At 29.9% G+C, this 26411-nt stretch overlaps 1 protein-coding gene across 6 annotated transcripts in view; it reads left to right on the forward strand.

Moving 5' to 3' along the window:
* LOC103577302 (homeobox protein cut) overlaps nt 1-26411 on the forward strand; it is a 126522-nt gene that overhangs the window by 49771 nt on the left and 50340 nt on the right. For all 6 annotated transcript variants that reach the window (XM_014444687.2, XM_014444690.2, XM_014444689.2 and 3 more), the window contains exon 2: nt 6333-7625. In XM_014444687.2, the coding sequence (XP_014300173.1) occupies nt 7515-7625 (111 nt within the window). In that variant the 5' untranslated portion in view covers nt 6333-7514. The remainder of the gene's footprint in view (nt 1-6332; nt 7626-26411) is intronic.

Here is a 26411-nt window from a genome sequence, read left to right on the forward strand (position 1 = left end):
ATCGCACGGACTCCAGTAAATATTTTAGCTCTCTCTCTCCAGTAGGCGGCAGCAAAATTATTGTCCAGACCCGAACTTTACTCTCACTTCTTAAACATTCACTTGTCTCTCCCACTAGTGATAAAATCCCGCCTCTTTTTTAAAAGTTTGAACTTTACGAAATTTAAAAAATTCTTATTTTTTAAATTTTCTTTCACTGGCGGGAAATTTGAATTTTTAAATAAAAATAAGGACAATTATAATGCGGTAGGAATCGTGCGTAAGAGGGATGACCCAGGATGAGGGGGCTGACAACACGCCTCGCGGTAAGCGTTAGTCTTGGCCAGAACGCAGGCCGTGTAAGAGCTAAAACTAAACGCTCTTACGTTTCTTTAAAAAAAAAAAAAATTATTTAAATTTTTCTAAAAAAATTATTTTTAAGAAAAAAATTTTTTTTTATTATTTTTATTACTGTGATTAATTTACGAGTGATTAAAGGTGATTATTTATTTATTTTGTGATTATTGTGACGTGTTGTGTTTATTTTTTTTTGTTTAAAAGAAAAAAAATGAAAAATTGTGTTTTGAATTTTGGAGTTTTAGGGAAAATTTAGAAAATTGAAAAGAAAATTATGGAAATTTTTGGGAAAAAATTGGCAGGTGAATAGGAAATTTAACGGGCTACAATTTTTATGAGAGATAAAATTTTGAAAATTTTGACAGGGAAAAAGTTATGGCGGTTTTTTTAAATTTTGAATTTTTTTAGGGAAATTCGAGTTTTGAATTAAGAAATTGAAAAGCGGAAAACGGTTGTCTTAATCGGTTATAGTCACAGGAATCTTTTTTTACGAAATTTTAAGAGCTACAATTTTTGTTTGAAGAAAATTTTTGAAAAATGAGTATTTTCGGAGTTAGGAGAAAAAATAAAAAAAAATTTCTGTTTTGACAGAAAATGATTGAAAATTGAAAGTTTGATATCTTGGGGAAATATGAAAATTTTATTGCGGCTAAAAGAAAGGTTGTAGGAAATTTAGTGAACTTTAATTTTGGTCCCGAGGAAAATTTTCGGGAAATTGCTATTTTCGAAGTTATGGAAAAAAAATTGGAGTGAAAATAAAAAATTCTGCAATTCAAAGTTTTGGGAAAATTGAGTTCTGTGGGAAGTTTTCTTTCGAAGGACAACTGTCAAAAAAATTTTCTCGGAACTTTTTCATAGAAAATTACTAAATTTTCTTACCTCCAAATTCTTTTATTTATTTTCCGAGTCCGATATCTCGGCAACGAACTCTCGTATCACAAAAATAAATCAACAGTTTCATTTTTCAAATTTCACATTCTTCAATTTCCACTCTCATGGAAATTATTTTCACTCAAATTTTCCGAGTAACAGCTCACAAACCGAAAAAAAAAAATGATCACTCAAAAAATTTTCCCATCGTCAGTTTTTTTCGAAAAAAACCGTCAGCTTTTCAACAGCTACCGACACCTTCTTTAAAATCACTCTACATTCTTCAAAATTAATTTCCCCGCAATTTTCATCTTTTTGAATTTCTCTAAACCGAACATTTTCCGAGTTATCGTCCCCCGATAAACACTCACAAATTTTTCATCAAATTTCGGACACCTGCCCGAAAATCGGCAATATCTCGAAAACTATCACTCCCACAAAAAAATGTCATCAGACCAGAATGAAAGTTTATAAAACAAGCTTTTCAACCCGGCTCCCAAATTTTAAAAAATCTTATCCCAACCCTTTGAAATCTTTGATCACAGTTCTGGAACTCTGAAATTTCGTCTCAGAAATTTTAAAGACGGAATAAAAAAATATAAAAATGACTTTGTTGTAAAATAATTAGCTTACTCATCGAATATCAATATGATTAATTATCATACCGAGTTACTTATTAGATTGTCTCATTGTTTATTTATTGTCTTTTCGATGAGTTTGCTTGAGATTTAAATCCGAGACATTCATGCGGTTCTTGACCATCTTTAATTTTTTTTTTTTTATTATGATTATTATAATGTCTTAGATAGAAATAATTAATGTGATAGTTTTAACAGTAAGATGGTTTATTGTTACAATCGTCGGCTCGTATTGTCATGAGTTGTTATTTTATTTATTTGTTTTTTCTTTTATTTTATTCTTGTAGAGAATAAAGTTGTCGCGGATAAATTTCTGTCTTTATTTTTTTTCGTGATGAGTTTGTTGGCTGGTATTTAATATTTTTTTATCGCGGGTTATGGATATGGAGAAGAATCAGAGGTAGAGAAAGAGGTAGAAGAGAAGAGAGCTATTGAGTACCGTGTGACCAAATAAAATGATGAGTTCAGAGTATTTATTCCGCGTAATTTATTCGTTACTTGAGAGGTGTATTTTTTTTTTTTTATTTGAAATTTTTTTCTTTATTTTTTATTGATTAGAAAATTTTTTTACTTATATGGGATGTAAGTGAAGTGATTTTAGTAGAGAAATAGAAAAAAATAATTTTTTTTCGGAAAATGGAAAATTTTTCGGAAAAAAGAATTTTTTATTTTCGGAAAAATTTAGTCGGAAAAAAGTGACAGGGAAATTAAGAGGGAAATGGAAATTGGAGTGTTGAGTAAAAATTAAGGATATGGAAAATTGAAGGTATAGACATTTGGAAAATGTGAAAATTTTAGTGAGGGTGAGGAAAATTTTTAGGAAAAATTAGTTTTTATTTTTGAGGAAAATTTGGTATCGGGGAAAATTTATTTTTTTGAGAAAAATTAAGGATGAGGTGAAGAAAAGAGTTGTGATTGAGGAAAATTGAGGAATAGGAAAATTTGTAATTTTCTTGGAAAATTGAATTTTCTTAAAAATTTTAATTTTCTAATTTTTGAGAAAATTCAAGATTTAAAAAATGAGATGACTGAAAATTTTAGAAAAAAGTTCGTGACTGATTTTTGGGGAAATTTATATTTTCGCGGAAAAATTAAATTTTTTAATTTTTTGAGAAAATTAAAAATTTTAATTTTTTAAGAAAATTGAATATTTTAATTCGAAATAGTCAGGTGACAGTTGCAGCTATGAGAGGAAAAAATTTAATAGAAAACGTTTTAGTTTCGCAGAAAATTTTTATTTTTTATTTAGGGAAAATTAAAAATATTTTTCATCAGCGGAAAAAATTGACAGTTGAAAGTTTCGAGAAAAAATAATGATTAGAAAAAAAATTTATAGTTGGAAAAAAAGTTGAAAGTGAATTCGTAGAGAAATTCAAAAACATTAAGAAAAAATTTAATTTTCCGAGTAGAAAAATTATTAGTAAGTTGAAAAAATATCAAGGGTTGGAGTTTTCTTAGAAAAGTTAAACGTCAACGGCCTAGAAGAAGAAAAAACAGAACAAGTTTGTGCGGAGAAATTAGTAAATTTTTTTTAGGGAAAAAATTTTCAATTTAAAAAAAAATTGAATTTTTTTTATTTTGGGAAAATTAGAAAGTTAATGTCAATTTTAAAGAAAATTATCGAGTGTCGGAAAATGAATATAATATTGTGGAACATAAGTGAATAATTTTTTATAAAAAAGTTGAAAAAATTTGTATCAGTAAAAAAATTTTTGTGAAAAATTACAATTTTCATGAAAAAGTGAAAAGTATGAATTTTCGTGAAAAGTCAAGTTTTCCGTAAAAGTAAAATTTTGTGAAAAATAAAACAAAAATTTTTACGAAAATGAAATTTCCGTACGAAAAAAAATTCAGTATTTTTTTCGTTTTAATTTTTCTTTTCGTAAATAATATATTTTAAATTTTCCACAAAAATTTTCCTCACGAAAAATTTGAATCTATAAATTTAAAAAACTCGAATTATTCGCGACAAAATAAATCTGAGTCGCGTGTTGTGTGGACTTAGAAAATTTTTATCATCCGCAGTCAGATCGTCGCCTTTTTCTAAAAAAGTTTCCAATTTTTCCAATTTTCTATTTTCAATTCTTTTCATCGTAAATTACAAGTGGGTTTTCAATTACTAATATCTCGAAAAGTTATTATACAAAATTTATCTTATGTGTGTGTTTGAGTTAGCAAATTTTCTGATCTTTCACTTGCGGCAACAAACTTCTAGCTCTCATTGCTCAGTACCAAGTAATAAATTTTTCAAACTAATTTCCTCTAATTTCAAAATTCAAAGTTCAAGTGAAAAATTACCAGACTGAAATTTGTTATTAAAAAAAAAAATATCATACATTCCTCTGTCATAAAATTTACGAAATTTCAATAGTTGAAAAAAAAAAAAATTTTTAGACCAGAAAATCAGGGATTGAAACAAAATAAAATTTTTTAGGAATTTGAATATTTTTAGCGCGAAAATTTTTTTTTTCTGTAAACAGTGAGTTGTTAGAAAATTTCAACATATATATATATATACAATATATATGACCGCAAAGTCTAAGTCCGTTAGTAATTTTGTGGTCTTGTCATAAAAATTTTTAAGTAAAATTTAAAAATACAAATTCGATTTTTTAATGAAAATTTATTAAAATAAAATCACGTAAAAAAAATTTTATATTAGTACGTGTCAGTTTATAAATATATAAATAAAAAATATATACATACAGAAAAATAAATTTTTTTTCAAATTTTCATTCGCGCACAGAAAATTTTTTGACTTCGAAAAAATTATTCTTGAAGTGAAAAGAAAATTTTCTGAGTTGAAAAAATTTTTTGTGCCATGAAATCCTTTTTTTTGTGCAAAGAAAAATTTCTAGCTCCAAGAAATATTTTTTTTCTGTTATATATATTTATATATAATAAATATTTCTCAATATCTTATTGCCAGAAATTACACAATATTATTATTATTATTAATTCAATTTACAAAATAAACGTATCGAAACATTGAAAGTGCGTGCCAATTTACGATTCGGTTACGTAAAAAAAATACATATATAAAATAAATAAATAAACTTACATACTTATAAATAACCCGGAAAAAACACACAATTTTTCATTTAATTATAACAAATATTTTTTTTTTTTTTAATCATCGAATTCCGTATATATACATAAATATATATGAAATTAGTCAATGCGTCACAATAATTACAAATTTTTTCAAAATAGTTCTAAGTGTCCTAAGAAATGAAAGGAGTGTCGGATTTCTACCAATCGCTTGAAAGATTCTGAAAATTAAATTTTCTGTGCGCGAATTTTTTTTCCAAATGTGAAAAGTTCCTTTGAATAGAAAATTTTCCGGTCAGTGAATTTTTAATTGAAAATTCGATCGGAAACGTAAGAAAAGTTCGTAAAAAATTTCCAGTGAAAATTTCATTTTGTGAAAAAATTCGCAGTCCCAATTCTAAGAAAACTATTCTAGAAAATTTTTTGAAATTCTTGAAAAATATAAAGAACGTTTTCTGCTACATTTCATTTTTTTTCAATCGAATTCTGGAAAAAAATAGTTTCGGAATTTTCTTGATTTCAATTGAAATCTCCTTGGAAATCGACTGAAAATTATTTCTGTTTTTCTCGAATATTTTCTCAATAATCTAAAAAATTTTCATCTGAAATTTTCATAAAATTCCAAATTTTTTTCAAAAAATTTGTTAGAAATTTTCAGAAAACATTTTTTATCATGAAAAATCATTTCATTAAAAAAAAACATATCTTACAATTTCTTGTGAAACTGAAAAAAATTCCCCTCATTTCTGTATAAATTTTCTTAAAAAAAAAAGTAATAACTAAAAGCGAGAAGCTTTAATAAATAAATCCATTTCCATCATCAGAATCTCTGGCCCTTTCCATAATTTTCATGATAAAAAAAAGTAAAACAAAAAGCATCTAATAGCGATTGGTAGAAGAAGGAGAAGGTCGGAGGCGGGTAGATCTTTAGACTTTTTACCTCTTTGCCCCGTAGTTTTCCTATCCCTGTCCCCCTCCTGGCTCCCGATGGTTGATCGCCCCCTCTCCTGTAGCTCTCTGGTATCCGAAGAAAGAATAATCACCTCCCTCCTAAAAAAAGGGGTTAGAAAAAAGGAGGGGGGAATAATAAGTCGAGTGGGGAAGGAAATATATCGAGATACAGAAAAGGAACCAGCCTCCGATTCACCGTCCCAATGTAACGTCTTTACCCCGATCCTTTATAATGCCAACCCGTTCAATCTCTCCCCACTACACTGAGAGAATCCCGCGGCCGCGGTATCGATGCGCCCCCTGCTGACTTTCTCTCACTGAGTGGAGGCGGATACCCCGTAGATGGGTGGGGATCGCAATGTGACGTTCATTGGTTGGTGTGCACCTCCTGGTAACCCCTACCGGTCGTTCCGACTCCTCCTTCTTCCCACCACTTTCACTGGCGCCGCCTACTTGATCTGCATCAAACCGTTGACTGGCTCTTAGTTTCAGGTTAGATGCCTGTCCGTACGGGTCACAAAGCCGTTATCCAGTTATCAAGTTATCCAGTTATCCAGTTTATTAGTTATTGGTTATCAGTTATTATCAATTATCAGTTTATTGGAAGCATCTGAACTGGAATTACATTTAAATCGTGCTGTGCTAGTGCCCAAGATAAATCCCAAGTGATTTAACAAAACAATCAGCTAACTGTCATCAATCAAACTGATGATTACCTTAAACAATAACGAGCCCTTCTGAACGAGGATACTAATTACCACTAGTTCCAAGTGTTCAACTCAAGGAATCATCACAACAAACCATCCCAAGTTCATGGCAAGCAAAAATCTGATCATCACGTTTGATCATCAACTTGAAATCAGGATTCCTACCAATCAAAATTCATTTAAATCCGCAGATAACTTCACCAAAAGTTAGCTTTTGTGCTACCAAATCCAGTGATATAGATGTTTCCATGGTTCCAATCATCTCCAATCAAAACACCATTGGAATCCATCAAATCACCTGGTTTCCATTGATGATTATCAGGATTTTGAACCGTCAAAGTTTATCTACACCTGGAACAAAGTTAGTCCCGTGGTAGGAAGCAAAAAAAAACGATTGTTCTAATCACCATTTGTGCTAGGTGCCGACTCCAGCGTTGCACAGGGTGAATAATAGTACTTTTGACGTGTTTTATCGTCAACAAATAGAGGATTACGAGTGATGGTGTTATAAACAGTGTGTGTTGTGATCAGACAGTGGTAAAATGCTACGTCATCGAGTACGTCGGCGTTTCAAAGTGTCTGAATAGTGGTTCTAAGTGGACAATAAATATATTTATTATTAGTTTGTTATTGATTTATTGTAATTATTTGAATATTTAATGGCCACGGCGTTATAAAGGCCGTCAAAGTGGCTTCGTCACTGGGTCTACAGGGGCCGTCAGCGCCTATCGGTGCCCAATTATTGGCATCATCTGCGTCCGCGGCCTCAACAAGCAATTTGACCAATTCGTTGATTAACTGCGATGATGATATTATACCGAGTTATCACGGTAATTTATTGACTGGTGTTAATAATACCATTGTAGCGACATTACAGAATAGTAATAATAATATTAATAGTGGTAATAGTGGTAATTGTGGTGGTAAATCTTCGAATCCGGCGGGATTTAAGCCCGGAACGATGCAGGCCTCGGCTGCAGAGGCCAATTCTTTGGATCTGCAAGCGATGCAGTCTATGGACTGGTTGTTTAAGAAGGAGAGGATTTATCTACTTGCTCAATTCTGGCAACAGGTGAGTCTATTTTTCATTTTTTATCTAAATTCGGTTCAAAATTCCGTAACCGGCATGGGGAGGCAGCGAAATTACGGATATCTCCGGCCGTTGTGAGGCGAAATTAAACTTGTTGGGGATTTTCAGTTAGGAAATTTACCGGGTTGGAAATTGCCGCCAAGTTTGACGAGTTATCGCAATTTGAATCGCAGTAATTCTTTTTTGTAAAAATTAGGTGATTCGGTGTGAAAATTTCGACATTTGTGAAGGAAGTTGTAAAGAAATTTTTAGTTATGAGAGAGTTTGAGTTGAGGAATTCCCCGAATGAGATAATGCCACTAAGTTTGTCACGCTGCGGTTATTAAGGCGGCAGTAATTAATTTTTAAAGTTGAGGTAAAGTTTGGAAAAAAAGTGGGAATTTGAATTTTGATTACTCCGGGTCTAATTTTCCGATTGAGCAGCTACAAAAATTACAAGTGCAGGAGAATGTCTGATCTTTCAGACGCCGGAACGCGTTCGTATCTGTCATTGCAAGTTCTCAGGTTATAAATTTTCAAAACTAAAAATTAACGATTTTTGTAAAATTACACAAAAATTGATATTTCTGACAGTTTCCGCGGTCTGTAAGTCGGGACTTGTACTTATATTTCCACCCCTCAATTTTCTAAAGTCCAAAAAACTCTAAAATTACAAAAAAAAAAATTAACTTTCCAAAAATTGTAATCTTTGATTCATGGTTGTAATTTAGGGCTTCAATATCTCGAAATCTAGACATCGGAACTCAGTCACCACAAAAGGAAATTTGTAGCTCAGGTTTTCTTCTTTGAAATGCCGGCAATCCAAATCCTTAATCTCTGAAAGTTTTCCAGTTATGAATTTTCAAAGTTTCCGAAATACAAAAATATTTGAAAATTCCTTAGTGATCCTCAATTCCGACTTCCAATAACTCAGCCCCTAATTGTCGGATCTCAATGACCAAAGAAACAAAATTGTAGCTTGAAGTCTCCTATTTAAAATGCTGGCAATCCGAATCCTTAATTTCTGTAAGTTTTCAAGTTATGGATATTCAAAGTTCAACGGTCACTATTGCCACTAGTTCAAATAGTGTATTTTCCTTTAATAATCAATCGGAAAAATTGATCAGATCCAAGTTTATTAAAAATAGTGACTCTCTGATCAAAGAAACCTCTCAAGTGTCCAATAATTTTGAACCTGGGAGTTTTTCGCGCGAAATTTCAAACTTCGAGTTTCCTCTTTGATAAATTCCCAATAAATCGGCAGGTAAAATAAAAATATTTTATTTTTTGGCAAATAAAATGTCACAGAGACCTCAAGAGGGTTCGAGGGGTGCAGGGTCTAGGTAAGAGGACAAGGGGGAGGATAAAAGTGGGAGTGAAATGAGAAAACGGAGAGTGCGCGGACATAAAATAAATAAAAGCTTAAGATTATTATTATTCGGCACTGATTGGCCCGTTTCAAAGTGCACTGCGCCTTTCGACCTTTCTTTTTATTCCTCCCCCTCCTTCCTTCCCTCCCCCTGCTACCCTAGAAATAGTGGGAGAATTTTCATTATTTCACTTATAGATTTCGCCATTTTTCTATGCAGTTTTCTTTGAATTTTCACATTCTTCTGTCTCTCTACCAACTATTCTATTGAATTTGAAGCCTTAGTACCCAGTAATTGCAATAAAAATAATTATTTTACATTTTTTTAACTCTCCCATTTTCAAGCCGGATTTTTTTCTGGCGATTATTCGAAAAATTTTTGAGGAAATTTGAACTTATCACAGGATTTCGGAAAGGAAATTTACTGCTCTTTAAAATGACCCATTGAGTTTCTGAAAGTAATAATTATTTGCTGAGTAATTGATTTTTGAAAAACAGGACAAGGAAGAATTTCGATTTTTAGTTCCGTTATTTCAATTTTGAAATTTGAATTACTTGGGCTCTAATTATCGGATCAAATTGATTAAAAAAAAACAATTGTAACGAAAAATTCGATTGAAAAATTGCCGCGAAGTTTGAGAAATTATCATAATTAGGGAGAGAGTAATAATGTTTTGAATAAAAATTGAGTGATTTAAATTTTGAAAAGTTATATAAATTTCCGAATAATTGATTTTTATTTTGATAAAATTTGATCTTTAATACAAAGTAATAAAAAATGATGTATTGTAATAAGTCGAGACATGAATTTTAAAAGTTTAAATTGTAAATTTCTCCCTTTTCCCTCTCCTTTGTCTTGTTCTCCTTCTTCGCGTTCCCCCTCCCCCGCCCATGCGCGGATTCCAACCCCCTTCCCCGTTCCTCACTACTAAAGAGAGAGAGTGAGTTGAATCTGGTGAGTTGGCGAAATTCCCATCTGGTGGCGACACTTTCCGCGGATCAAAGTTTTGTGCGTCGACGAGACCCGCGCGAGCGAGATCGCGGATCAGACCGGAGTAGACAAGAGTAATTGAGAAAGACTGTATATATTATGTATGCTAAATAAGGAGAGAGTATTCCAAAGAATCCAGTTGATGAGTCATACATATATATATTCATATATATATTTTTTTTCTTCAAAAACAAAATTTCTCGACTTTAAAAATTCATAACTTGGCTCCAAATGAAAATTAAGAAATTTCCGACCACTCAATTTTTTTATTTATTTACTCTCTACAAAAAAGTATTCTATGAATTTTTTCGTAAACAGTTTTTGAAATAAAAATTATAAACCAAAAAAATATGACAAGAAAATTTTTTTACTAAAAAATTTCTTTTATTTGAAATAAATATTAATAAATAAATTTTTAAAATTCTTTGTTCTCATTGTCAAGTCTGGATGTATGAGTACAAGAAGAGAAAAAGAATATAGAGACATAAAAAAATAAAAAAAAGGAATTGAACGAATGGGAGAAATACAGAGTTGGAGATGAGTCATCTTTAAACATGTAGATTCATTAGTTTCTTAGGAAGTACATTTATAATAATCGTATCAGCTAATAATCGTGTCAATACGGGCTATTAATAAGAATAATAATGATAATATATATCAATAATAAGCAATTATTTATATTACACATACAGGACTATTGTATTTCAATCTATATGGAGCTGTAACTTTAAAACTAAGAAATTTTACAGAAATTTCAATCAGTACTTCTTTTTAGACAATTTTCTAACAAAAAAAATGAACACCAACTGAATTTTCTAGGACAATTAGAACGGAAGTTATGAATTTTTGAACCAGCCCGCCAAATTCAAAATTTCAGTATTTAAATTTTACTGACATTAAAATAATTAATTACTTACAAAATATCAACCCTACAAAAAAATTGAATGAATATTTGATTGTTGAGAATTCAATAACAAAAATTTTGAGCGCTTGCAAAAGTCTCTAGGATAATTACAAACCGAGTTATCGATATTCAAAATTTGAAAGTTAAAAATCACAGATCCTTTCCGAAAATATCACTTGATTCAAGAAATTTAATATCTGGAAAATTATCAATTTTAACGGAAATGTCAATCAGTGCTTTTTTGTAGAAAATTTCACAACGAAAAGAATGAACTCAAATGGAATTTTCTAGGATGATTAGAACAGAAGTTATAGATTTTTAAAGAAAAAAAATCATGAACTCAATTTAAAAAATCGAGTGGAAAAAAATTACGAATTACTGTCAGACATTTTTAGAAAAAATTTGATTGCATACAAAGCGAGTTATTGATTTTAAAAATAAAAACAAAGTTATGACACGTGTCGAGTTAACTCGCGTTTATTTATAAACATGCGATTTTATTGGCAAGTAAAAAACATAAAAATTGACTTTGGAAGTTAGATTTATTTATTAAAATTGAAAAATGATTATATATATTTAGGCTGTAAGTTTTAAGTAGCGTAAGAGTAGATGTAATAAATTAAATTTGAAATAAACGTTGGCCCTAGTCAGTAACTGTGAAATTTAACTGTGAGATTATTAATTTAAAAGCGTTATTTCTGATATGAGTGATTTAATGTAGTCGAGGGAGTTATACTCTGTGTGTTTGGCTCTCACTGTCGGCCAATGATTCATCCTAATTCCAAAAATATACTCAAACACTGAGACACATTCCATAACTACTGTACATTTAACTTAAAAAATATAAATTGATTTTTAATAATAACTACTTCATACATTAACCTTTATTAATTAATATCTCGGGATCTAGTGGGCCTAGGAAATTCTGTCTAAGCTCATTTTGTTCCTCAGAAAATTCTCTACAAAAAAAGTATCTATAAATTTTTTCGAAAAACTGTTAGATTACGAGTTATTTGTTATTTACGGATTTTAGGAAAATTTTCGGAAAAAATTTCAATGAAATTTGAGTTTCAAACTTTGAAATTCGATAACTCGGCTTGTAGTTGACCTAGAGACTTCTGCATGCGTTAAAAATTTTTGTTATTAAATTTCCTACCAAAAAGTACCCATTGAATTTATTCGTAGGACTGATATTTTTTGAGTAATTAATTTTTTTAATTCCAGTGAAATTTGAATACCAAAATTTGAATTTGAAGTTGGCGGGCTGACTTTCAAAAATTCATAACTTCCGTTGTAATTGTCCTAGGAAATTCTAATAGTGCTCATTTTTTTCGGGGAAAAATTCTTTAAAAAAAAGTACTCTTACAATTTCCCTCTAATTTTCATACTTTTCCCATAATAAATTTCCCAAAATTCCTCCTAATTTTTCCGTGATCTCACAATCAAATTTTCCAAACTTTAAACCTTCATAACTTCCCTCCTAATTTTTGTAAAAAATTCTGCCGGTACTCATTTTCTTCGTTGGAAAATTTTCTAGTTATCGGTCAAAAACCAAAAATAAATCCGAAATGAAAAAAGTTTTAGTATTCCAAAAATAACAAGTAAATAAATTCCTTATCAACAACTCAAATACCTCATGTGAGTTATAATCTAATTAACGTATGCATAGCGTAGCGACATATATGAATGCTGACATTTAATCTAAATAAACATGAAAAATTAACCTAAAATTTTCTTGTTATTAATTTATTTTATTTAAATAAAATAAATAAATAAATATAAACATATGTATATATACATATATATACTATTTAATAGTAATATTAGACAAACTACAAGTATACGAGCCGGAAGGTCCGAAGTTCGCGACCCTAATGTCCCATGAAGCCACGGGTTCGCGTGTTTGCCGCATCTGTTGCGCACACGCAACACACACGCACACATATATAGTTTATCATATACTTATTTGCTCTTGGGTGTCTATATGTTCATATATGTGTCTGGGCATGTTTGTGTACGAGTGTATAGAAGGAACGAGAGAAAGGGGGGAGAGAGTATTTAACGTGCGTGTGGTCAGTGCCAATTTGCGTTCGATAAACTTACGAATTATCTTTGTTAATGTGTTTAATCTTGTAAATATATATTTTTCAAATGTAAAGTGCTCGAAACGTAACGAAATTTTTATGAAGGAGAAATTTGTTTTTCGGATTACTCAAAATTACGGCGAGGAGGAGTTACTTACTAACTCGTATCTCAGAAAGTTATCATCCGATCTGCATCAATAAGGACCCATTTTTTTCAGTAACTCAAGAGCTTTAAAAAAGTATTCTATGAATTTTTTGATAAATTCAATTGGTTCAAAGTTACGCGCATTTTAGTCCTGAGAAATTTTAAATTGTAAGAGGAGCCAACGCAATGAGGTGCAGTTTTGTTTTGAAAATTCATAAATTAGAATCTAATGGTCCAATTAACTCGTTCTTGGTCTCATTATTTTCCTTGAAGTTAGAGCTACAAAAAAGGTATTTAAAGTTTTTTTGATAAGTCTATTAGTTTCCAAGTTATGGCGGTTGTTCGTAATTAGGATCATGTGGATTTTTTACGCGAATGCAAAAAATCTATAAAAGTAAATCTCTATTGTCAAATTAATAGCTTGGACATAGTGAGTTAAATAAGGAGTTAATGATATAAGTATATTTAAACTCACAGTAATGGTTATTGGTACAAAAGTAGAGAATTTGTGATCTATTATATATGTCAGAGTAGTCAGAGTGGGTTTAAGGTGATGAGGACAAGTAGCTCGTAAGTTCGATGAACGAACGTCCTCAGGTTTTCAGACTTCTAAACTCGTTGTAAATCACCGCAAGTGCGTTTATACTCTCAAACAAACTATATTACTATAGATATATATCCCTCGGACTAAACTATAAGTTTATTTAGCTCGAGAGTTAACGGCTCACTTTGAATTCACTCGTGCCGAATCGCTACTAGAATCGCAATACATCCTTATGCTATATCTTTTTCCTCTTTATATACCTATAGACATATACACTTATATATATATATATATATATATATATATATATATATATATATATATGAGCGTGGTGAAAACTATGTGCTGTTTTAAATTTTTTGGAAACCGTCCAAACGACCTTTGATCACTTTTAAATTACTTTTACATTTAATGTCTAGAATATAATCACGTATACCTCGTACTTGATTATATATTTACTTGTAATAACAATAAAAACTTTGTAATAATATTTTTCATGAAAAAAATCCATTAATTGATTTAACGAAATTTGGTGATTTTTTATTTGGCACATGAAGACTCGGTTTGGGGACCAAGAAACTGGTGAATTGAATTCACACCAATAGGGAGTAATATTTAGGCCTTCAGCTACTGAATCATGAGCAAATGTCTTAGGGATCGATATATTTAGATCGAGATATCGAGCGCCGCAGATTAAGCACTGATTTATGAGAATCAAAGTTCCGAGGTCCATATGTCAGGTTCTATGTGTCGGATTTTGATTGCTGGGGGCACATTGGCTTCGAGAAAGAGCCAGCTTTCAAATCTTGGCAGATTTTTTAAAAAATATTTATTAGCAACAAAGTTATGGGGGTAAAAATAAACCAATTTGAAGTATGGATATTTTGGTCTTTTTCGTCCACATCAATTTATGGAGAAAAAATTTATTTAGAGCAATTTTGACACTGCCATCAGAAAATTCAGACAATTTCCGTGGGAATCATGTATAATTGATGAGAAAATTCATCAGAATTTAATGGAAATCTAATAAAAAGTCAAAATCACGGTTCCAATTTCGGACTTCCCAAAATGATTTTTTAAATTTCCGTTTCTTGGGTTCTACTTAACCGATTTGTGAATCAAGGGTCAGTTTTTGAAACGTTAAATGTAAGACTTTTAATAATCGAGCTCAAGATCCAATCGGGGAAGTGGTTATAAGTCTAAGGATAAAATAAAAAACTTTCGTAAATGGCGCGTTCGTTTGAAATTCGGTTGGGCAAGCAAAAATGCAATATATGTCACTTAAATGCAACAATGTAAGTCCATATATATGTATATGTATACATATAGATAGATGTGTAGACATAAATGCAGGCAGAAGTGGAGGAAAGAGGAGGAGACTAGTCGAGGGCCAGTGAACAGCTGTCAGGTTGTGCGTTCGCGTGACAACACACATAAAAACCCCTTGTAACCGTTTCTAAATATTTTCTCTCTTATTTTACTTCTCTTACATACCGAGTATTTACACTCATACCAGTATTACGTTAATATTCATTCACTAGACCACTAATTGCCGATACGATGACTATTGATGATTTTAACGTTTTCAATACCCATTTATTTTTATTTATACTTCCTTTGCATTAATTTCAACCGTCCACACTCTTCCTCACTTGTTTTACAGATTAAACATTTTTTCCCGCCAATTTAAAATTTTTCGCGGGAAATTTGAATTTTTCCAAAACTAAAAATTAATTTTTGCTTTTCTATATCTTATAAACTTATTATTCAATTTTTTCGTTCTTGGTCTTGTTGTTTTATTTATCAAAGGAGCTACAAAAAAGGTCTGATTAATTTTTTTGATAAGGGCCTTAGATTCCGAGTAATCAGGCCTCGAATTAGTTTAAACAAAAAACTCTTATTATAAAGTGATTTTTTTTTTATCGAATATTCTGAGAAAAAAGTAATAAACCTCAGAAAGAGACTCGTGTAGTATAGAGCTTATGGCCAGATTTATAGCCACTCAAACACTGATAATGATTTAACGATAAAATAATAAAAAAGAAAAAAAATATAAAAAATACCGATAAAATCCTCGTGAATAAATAAACTCGTTTGTATTGGAATTGTCGGTAATTAAAGTACCAAAAACTATATCACAAAAGCAATACTATTATTATTATTATTATAAATATAAAAATATAGGAAAAGAACGCACGTTGATAAGCAGCCGGATGCAAACCGCGACCAAGCGTCACTAACGGGTCTCCGCTCTATCGCCGATACAGTCCCATTTTTCGAGGATATTACATCGGTTATAGATTTTTTTTATACTCTTACTCTTCGCACATGTATAGTTGAGGTTTCAAGTATCTAGAGTACTCTCATAAGTATTTTTCTATTTTTTTTTATCGCCAAAAATCGACAGATTTTTATTTTTATGAACTCGAGGCTCCATAACTTTGGAATTTGTGGATTTATGAAAAATATCAAAGAAACCTTTTTTGAAGCTCTTAAATCAAGTAACAAAATGAATCGAAGAATGAGTCAATCGGATCATTAGATCCGGAGTTATAAATTTTAGAAATTCATGCCAATATTTCAGGAAATGTTTTTTGGAATTAATCTACTTGTTTTTGAGTACTGATAACTGAAAAACTAAAGCATTTAGGAAAAAAACTAAAGATGACTTTTTTGTAGCCCTTGAATCAAAGAAAAAAATAAGTCCAAGAACGAGTAATTCGAGCCATAAACTTCTGAGATATAACAATTTAAGTAACTCCTCTTTTTCAAAAATTTCTCCCATTGTCAACTCCTCCATTCAAAAATTCCCATAACGATAACTCCGGCCCAAATTACCCTATATACTTTTTTAACCACATTTTTGGAAACGCCAGTGTCCGCCCTGCCACAAAATTTATTCCAAGGAACAAATAACAGAAATCTGATTCGACTTTAAAATAAAATAAACGGAGCATGTAGAGCGTAATGTGTCTAAATAGACTTAGCGCCAAGTGAATCAAGTTAAAGAGTTTAATAAACTCGGTAATTAATCTAGTATTACAATTACGCACAGACAAACATAAACCAAAAGCTTGACCACTCACGCCAACCGACTAAGATCCATTTTGTGTGACTCCATTTGTCCATTAGTCTGCCAGTTGTCCATTAGGAATCTCGTACATGTTCAGGTACTGGATTGTAATCAACTTTTAATTGGCTTACTGTCTTTTCTTTAACCGGATTCCAGGATTTTCATTAGGGAAACTCCAAAATCTTTTAATTTAATTATTCTTATTGTCGTTAAAAATTAAAATTGCTCTCAATTGCTTTCGTAATTTTTTTCACCACCGATAGCTCGCGAGTTATCGATCTCAGGAGAGAAAATCCGAGTGTTGATTGAATAATGAAATTTCAATAGAGTAAAAAATGTAAAATATTAAATGGTAAAGAATAATAAACAGGAGGGAAACGTAAAAGGGCGCCCTCGAACCGTCGGCTATAATAGACAACGATTGGTACAGATGCCCTGTATGCCCGTACTTGTCACGTCACGTCCGGACGAATTTACATCCGTAAAATGATAGTATGTAAGCATACGTAGTCTCACATCCACTCAACGCACGTTATGTTCATCAAAGAAAAACGTCATTTGTTACTTACGAATTTTATCCATTTTTGTTAACTTTCAAAATTCATTATCTTCAGATCTATATATATATTTTAACTTTTTTTGTAGTGATTTTTAAAGGAAATTTTATCGGCTACAAAAAAGGTATCTTTAGTTTTTTTTCTAAATGCTTTAGTTTCCAAGTTATCAGCAGTCAAATGAAATTATACACTTTCAGAAAAATCGGCACAAATTTCAAAAATTCATAACTCCGGATCTAATTACCCGATTTTTTCGTTCTTGGGCTCAATTTTTTCCTCAATCCAAGGACAATAAAAAAGGTTCTTAAAATTTTCCTCCTAAATAGTCTACTTTCTCAGTTATTGGTTACCAAACACAAATCCTACAAACAGAAACAAATATCGCTTGATAGTGACATTACTAAAATGACAATAATATAGGACCTAATTACCCGATTTACTCATCTTAGGTCTCATTTGTTTCCCCATTTCATATGGAACAAAAAACATATAAACTATTTAGTCATAAGTCGATTTGCTTGAAAGTTATCGCGGGCAAAAGAGAACAATCCCCAAAATCTAAGAATAATATTGTAATAAAAGAATATCTTTGAGGGATTTATAAATTATATCTATTGGTCCGAAGCGATTGAAAGTAATTGAATGAAGCGGACGGGTTATTTACGAATGGAATGGAATAACGTTTTATAAGCAGGAGCATCAGCAACAGCATCAGCATCAGCATCAGCTTTAGAGCCAACACTATCTGTCCATTCATTCTATTCGTCTGTCCCTTCATTCATTCATCATTCATTTGTCCACATATATCTATATATCTATACATATATATATATATATATATATATAAGATATGTATACATATTAAATGAAGGCTGATGCGTGTATAGGCAGTAGTAGCCCATTCAATTGATCGGTGATTGTCTAAATTATAAGATTGCTATACAATGGCTCTCATCTCGACCTATTGGGGTCCCGTTTAAGGTTACGTCATCACTTAGAAGCTTTCGAGCACATATATACGTTAATATGTCATCATCATTTGAGATCACCTACACTGAGGTAATTTTATTTGTCTGTTTATTAAATCCTATCACGTTTCTTTTAAAATTTATCAATTAACGCATCTTTTTATTTTTTATCGACATTTTGGGACCTTATTTAACAAACTAGAGAAAAATCGTTCAAATAATATTTTTAGACCTTAATTTAAGGAGTAAATTGAGCCCAAGAAAGAGCAATTTGGATAATTAGATCCGGAGTTATAAATTTTTAATATTCGTGCTGATTTTTTAGGAGACGTTTTTCGGAATTTATGTCTTTTGTTTGAGTGCCGATAACTTAGAAACTAAAGCATCAAAAAAAAAAACTAGTAAAACCTTTTTTGTAGTCCTTGAATTACAGAAAAAAATGAGCCCAAGAACGAGTAATTCGAGCCACAAACTTCTGAGATATAAAAATTTGTGTGACTCCTCTTTCTCAAAAATTTTCCTATCCAAAATTCCTCCATTCGAAAATTCCAATTACGATAACTCTGGCCCAAATTACCCCCCATACTTTTTTGACCACATTTTTGAAAATGCTAGGGTGTGTTTAATTAATTCCAGCCTCTCCCATTCCGATGGATGAGTAATTTTAAAAGTTATCTTGAAAAAAGCAAAGTTAGAACTTTCGAATCGGTTAAAAAAGAATCGACGTCGATAACGAGTGTCAGCACGTGCGAGTAATTATATCGACTCTTATCACCGACTGGTAACTGAGTAGATAAAAAATTACGGTTATGTTTTACTGGATAAAAAAAAAAATATAAAAAACCAGTAAAATCAATTGAGACATTCAGATTATCAGAATTACCCAAGTTTAGTGTCTCCAAATGCACCCTAATTTAAAGAGTAAACTCCATCAATATTCACCCCGTAAGAAAATAAGGGAGTTAAGAGGCGGCCAAGTGGATAAAATCCGTAAAGAAATCACTCGTAGCAAGATCGAATTTTTATTTCTTATAAATCATTAAGTGGCTTGCTGACGTGTGATTATTGCACTAAAGGATATACGCTTCACTGCACACCCGCCATTACTGCAGTCTTTAATTTTATTTTTATTATTATTTTTTTTTTTTTACTGCCGTTTAAAACAATAATGTAATTACTCATGTGTTACTTTGTATATTTTTTATTTTATTTTCCCAGTTATTGTCTTAAGGAAGCGATATATCGATATGATCATAAGAAACTTTATTGCAGAGCAGTAAATTTCCTATCGAAATCAGCCCTGACGTCTGTAATTATTTTTATTTATAATAAGAAATCGGTAATTTGAAACAATGAGTCATGACCTTGAAAATTAAAATTAGGGAGAGTGTTAAAAGTGGCCATATCTTAGAAACTATTCATTTGGGAGTAAAATGTCACTCGACCATTTTTGTAGTCCAGAAAATTTCCTATCCGAAGTAATGCTTTACTCATAAATTTTGACAGTTTAATAATGAATAATTAGTAATTGAAATTGTGGTAACGATTGAAATGGAGGGAATTTTGGTTTTGGAGAGTGAGGGTACTAAAATCAATCATAGATCTGAAAGTATTGATTTTAGGAAAAATTTTAATGAATACTTTTTTGTAGAGCAGGAAATTTCCTATCCAAATTCTCTTTGAAATTGTAATTATTTTAGTTATATAATGAGAATGATTAATTAAAAATTCTTATGTAACTTGACCTTGAAAATGAGAATTTTGGGAGGACTTTGAAAATCGATTATATCTAGAAAACTATCGATTTGAAAGAAAAAAGTCACTGGATCTTTTTTGTAACCCATAAAATGTATCAACAAATTAATGGACAACAGACCAATTTCTAGAAATTGGTGACCCGAAATCGGTAATCGAAATCGATTTGAATAAAAAATAAATTTTTCCTTGAATTTTTTGTTATAAAATAACGCAAACAGGGTAATAAGTAATGAGAATATTAAAATTTTAGAGAGTAAATTTTAAAGCTCATTAAATTTCCTATCAGACAATGCAATAAAACATTTTGTTTTAAAATAAAGTCATTGAGATAATGGACATTGAATTGTAAAAAAAAAGACATGCGCGATGACACGCGAATCTTGAACAAAAAACTCCGCCCACTGGCTCACAACCACGCCCACACTTTGTTGCAATCTATTGTATCACAATGTAATGTTAAACACACGATAACAATAAATAATGTATCATTGTAACGTAATTATTGGTAATTTTACTTTAATTGCCTATTTTTTACCCTGATCTCCTACTTGCTCGTATTAAAACTTATGTATCTATTATTCTATTGTAGGTAATCTATCATTTAACCACGTTTCCGGTTAGCTAATTTTCTTATCTATCATTTATTATCCTTACAATTTTTTATTTAAATCAATAGTTTTCAAGAAATCGGCATTTTCATTTTTTTTATGAATATTCCCCACACCAATTTATAATTACTCATAACTCAGGCTCTAATTATTCAAAACTAACTTAAAGCCGCTTATTGGTTAGGAAATTTCCTGCTCTACAATTTTATTCTCATGGAAAATTTCTTAAAAATCGATAGTTTTTAAGATATGATCGATTTTAGTACTCCTCCCCCTAATCAAACCGATTGTCAAAGTCAAATAAAATAACAATTTTTGATCGATCATTATGTAGTTAATATAATTACATTTCCAAAGTCAATAGTAATCGGAAATTTCCTGCTCTACATTTTTTTATTGATTAAAAATTCTGAAAAAATCGATAGTTCGCGAGATATCGGTCTCTGAAGACAGAGACTTAAAAATCGGCAAGTAAATAATTTAAATAACGAATTTAAAAAATCAGCAAATGGTAAATAATAATTATAATGACGGTTGGCAGTATGTAAAACCTCTAGAGAAGGTAAAAAAAAATATCGGGTAAAACAAAGACGAAATAAAAAAAAAGTGCAGCTGTATCGGTTGCACGTGGCCTGAAGTCTTCCGATCATTCGTCTAAGCCGTTTCCTCTTTTTCTTATGACCTTTTTACTTTTATTCTGTCTCTTTTATTTTTTACAAATACATATATATCTATATATATACATATATATATATTTTTTTTAATTCCCATCCTTTCCACAAGTCCGACAGACTCCAAAGATCTTCTTCTCACGTCTAAAAATATTTTTATGGCGCCCCCGCTGCGATTTCCTCTTTCATACCCACAGGCATCATGTGTGTTTGACACACACTCGATACTATACTTCTCATATGTTAAATTTTATTATCAATATTAAACATATTTATTTTTAAAATAATATTACAGCTTTTTAAAAATCATTTAAATCCTATTTTCTCAAAACCCAACATGTTTCACTTCTACTACTGATATCTCGAAAACTATCAATTTTTTTGAATTTTTTTATCTCTACTAAATTGTAGCCTGGAAAATTTCCTAACCGGAAATATGGTTTTATGTCAACTTTTATCTACTAGGCCGGAAGTTATTGGTAATTAAAAAAATAACAGACAAAGAATTCATTCTCTTAAATCGAAAATTTATAATAAAACGTTTGAGAACAAATTTCTCAAAAACTATTGAGTTTTTCGAAATTTTCAATCAGTACAAAATTATAGTCCGGAAAATTTCCTAACCAGAAATGTCCTTAAAAGTAATTTTTCATAAATTATAACTTCGTACATATGAAATATAAAATCTATATAAAATTAAAAATTAATGAATTTATTATTATTTTTATTGAAATAATGATAATAATAATATTGATTGTATAAATTGATTCAATTGTTTACAAATGACACGCTCAATCGAACATAAATGATATATATGATATATTTATATAAATATAAAGGAAAAAAATCATAAGAGGAAGAAATAAATCGTTTCTTTTTTTTTATTACAATAGAAATAAATGTATTATTTTTTTTATCTAGTTACTAAAATCAACCCTTATAAATATATATAGATGTATAAATATATATATAGACATTTGTATTGAAGCTAGAGTAGAAAATAAAGACACTATTGGAGTCCGCGTAACATATAAGCGCAAGTGCCGAGTCACGCCTTGACAAACAGGGATCTCAAACATCTGGATGTGTCTCATACTATATGTCTATATATAAACATATATATAGTGCCCCTATACATATATATTAGACCCTCATATTTTTTTAAAATTATTTAAATAATTACTAGTCATTAATTTCGTTAAAGATTGACAGCGGAGACGCAAGAGGTCGATTTAGTTTTTCAATACTTGTGGGAAAATTATTTATCAGAGGAAAATTAAGGGAAATGATATTTTTATAAAGAAAAATTTTCAAAGAAAATCTGTGAAAATTAGAAAAAAATTGTGAGGGAGAGGTAAATTGAGAGGAGGAGGTGAAGGAAAATGGGAAATGTCGGAAAATGTTGGGGAAAATGGTAGAGATTTTGGAAAAGCCTTAGGAGTTATTTAGGAAAAGGAAGAGGTGATGAAGGAGAGAAAATTTTTAAAGAATCTGAAATGAGAAAAATCGAACGGAAAATTGAGAAAATTAATTTTCAATTTCTAAATATATTTTTGTAATTACTCTTAAAGAATTGCATTTACGAGAAAATTTGATCAATACTTTTTTGTAGGAAATGAAATTTCCTACAGAAATGTTCTTAAGAAAATTTTGATGGGGTCAATAGGTCATAAATTACAGCCGGAGGAAAATTAAATATATAAATTAAGAAAATTAATTTTTAATTACTCATTACATTTTTTATAATTACCCTTAAAATATTGAATTCACGAGAAAAGTCAATCAATACTTATTTGTAGGAAATGAAATTTCCTAAAGAAAAGTATCACACCAAATTCAATTCCTACCACTGCTTTAAAAGTTACAAGCCAGTCAACAAAAAAAAAAACTCAAACTGCTTCTTAAGTAAAAAAAGTTTCAAAATAAATATTAATTACCCCGCGAATCAAATTACTCATACAATATTTATTGTAAGAATCCAATTACCAAACTGACTATTTATTTATTTATATTTATTACTTCAAATATAATAGTCCAAGAGGTTGTATGTTTATGAATATCTAACCGATAATAACTCGTATGTTTTTCAACCGGAAGAACAATCACGATTGATTACTCGGAATGAGATTATCGTTATTGAGGACAATCAACACTACGGAAGTTTCAAAAAAAAAAAAATAAAAAAAAATTCTCTATAATTATTTTCTCATTACTTTTAAAATCAATTTAACCGACGAAAAAATGACCTCCAAATTTTAAATAATTTGTTTTTTTTTTTTTTTTTTTTTTTTTTTTTATATTTTATCTTCTATTGAATCAAGACTTAATTTATTTAAGCAATGGAATTTTTGAACATGATTCAATAATTATTATTATTAATATTATTAGTTATTTTTTGATGATATAAGAAATCAAATTTCAAATAACCAACGAGATAAAGAAAGTGGGTTTATGGTCTTGTCATTAAAATTTACTGCTTTATGTATTTGTCTATTGAATTTATATCATTGTCATATTTTTTAAACGTTATATATCTTGTTTGTATCGTGTGTTAGTTAAATAATTACTAATTGCTGATAATTATGATGATGGTAATTATTATTCTTAATAATAATTGGAAATTATTACGGAGATTATTTTATTTTTTATCTCAAGTGGCTGTAACTTTTTAAGTTATGACTCAATTCAAAGTTCATGTGGTATTTTTTTAACGGAAATTTATGCGCCTGTAAAAAAGTACTGATTAAATTTTGTCGTAAGTTCAATATTTTAAGAGTAATTATGAAAAATGTAATTAGTAATTGAAAATGGATTTTCCTAATTCATGTATCAAATTTTATACTGTCTCTAACCCTTGACCTATTAACCCTATCAAAATTTTCTTAGAAACTTTTCTTTAGGAAATTTAATTTTCTACAAAAAAGTATTCTATAAAATTTTCCGTAAATTCAATATTTTAAGAGTAATTACTTAAAATACAATTAAAAATGATAAATATCAATTTTCTTTTGTTTCTATTAAATTTTTCCATTGCCTCTAACTTTTGACCTCTTGACCCACTTAAAATTGTCCTTAATTCTTTTCTTTTTTAAATTTTGTCCTCTACAAAAAAAAAATCCAAAACTTATTCCTAAAATTCATAACTTTTACAACAAACTTTTAAAAACGAAATTTCTCATTTTTTTTTAGTTTAAAAAATTCTTGAGTAAATTTTTTATGTCTATGTTTTTTTTCTATTACTTATTAAGAAAGCGTGCGTTATTCTTTCACGCATCCGTTTCCGGTTCTCTCAATAATAATAATAAGATAATAATCACTGTGACAAGAACAATAAGCGCGCGAACGCGAACGTGCGCACATAAAGCGCGAATTTGGGATTTGAAAAAAAAAAAATTCTAAAGAATGATCGGGTTTAAATTTGAATAAAAAAATCTATTGGATTGAATTTATTGTTATCACAATAAAAAAAATCATAATAATAATTTAGTGTTTAATTATTAACGTACAGCCTGGATTAATTCGTTAATTAAATGTCAAATGGAGGCCTTTGTTTTTTATTTGATATCTGTACAATACGTAAATATATATATACATATATATATATATATATTTGCGTACGTTATTTGTCATTCATTTGCATACAATACTACGATAACAATAAATAAATCAGAAAAAATAAAACCAATTTATTAGTTTTTTTTGTATTTTATTTTTTTTCTCAAAAACTATTCAAAATATGAAAAATTTTAATCAGTACTTTTTTATTCCTCATAAAATTTCCTATCCAAAACACTACTCAAACATCAATAAATATCGATTACTCTCCAATAAATCGACTTCTAAACCACTCAATTATATTTTTTCAACTTTTCGATGTTACCCCACTGTATTTTTGCCTGTAATTCAAAAACTATTAAAAATACAAAAAATTTTAATCAATACTTTCTTGTTCCTAACAAAATTTCCTTTCTAAAACTCACCCTAAAAGTATATTTATCGCATAAACTACCCGAGATATCGTAATTCAAAGTCTCGAAGCTCGAGAACGTGAGAACTAAATTTAAAAAAAATTAATTAAAACAAGAATAATAAATAAATAAAAAAAATTCAAGTAAGGATCAATAAGACGTATGTTCACAAGGTTCGAATTACACTTAAAATTCCTTAAATTTTGTTTTTATTATTTTCTGGCCCGAATTGTTCATTATGATTTCATGAATAGCCAACTCAGCCGTGACTATTATTATTATTATAATATACTAGTCGATTTGAATAGTACTATAATTACATCCTACTTGTAAAATAAAACCATTTACATGACACGTCAACGTCTAGCCTGACTTGTCACCCTATAAGACAATTAAATTTTTTTTCCCCTTTTTAATTTTATTTTTAATTTATTTATTTTATTTTTTTTCCATACACTCGTAGGTTCTTTATCAATACAGATATTCATTATCAATTTATTTTCCTACCGGAAGTGGTATTGACTTGTTATAACGCCTACAGTTCGAAAAATATTTTCTTGGATTTTTATATTTTTCTTTTAAAAATCCATAACTCTGAAACTAATTAATATTAAGAGTTTTCATGAGTTTTACGTCAAAGCTTAGATCTTTGGCTAAAATTTTCACTACTCAATCATCAAATTTCGATAATAAGTTTCCGAGATATGAGCTCGTGAAGAGAAAAAAAATTTTAATGAATTAATTATCCATCTTTTACCTTTTAATCAATCTGTTTGATAAAAACAAGATCTTTGGGAAAGAAAAGGGATAAAGAATAAAGAAGACAATCAGAAAAACAAAAGAAAGTAAAAATAAGGGGTTAAAGGTCGTGGATAATTACCCACATGCCTGCAATACGTTTTACTTTGATCAACTTCTCTGTTTTTCTTTGGATCGGCTATCAAACTCTCCATCCCTACCCTTTCTCTTCCCTTTCCCCCATGGTTTCCTTCCCCAGCATCTTTTTATCTTTTAAACCCTCTTTCATGCTTACTTGTGTCTGTTTATTTTTTTACTGGCCTTAAGGTCCACTGTGATCCTTTTTGTCTATCCACCTTTTAATTACTTCCTCTAATTTTCTCATTCGTAAAACTCACTTTTAAATGAAAA

This window comes from Microplitis demolitor, chromosome 10, assembly GCF_026212275.2.
Source record: "Microplitis demolitor isolate Queensland-Clemson2020A chromosome 10, iyMicDemo2.1a, whole genome shotgun sequence".
Taxonomy (NCBI): domain Eukaryota; kingdom Metazoa; phylum Arthropoda; class Insecta; order Hymenoptera; family Braconidae; genus Microplitis; species Microplitis demolitor.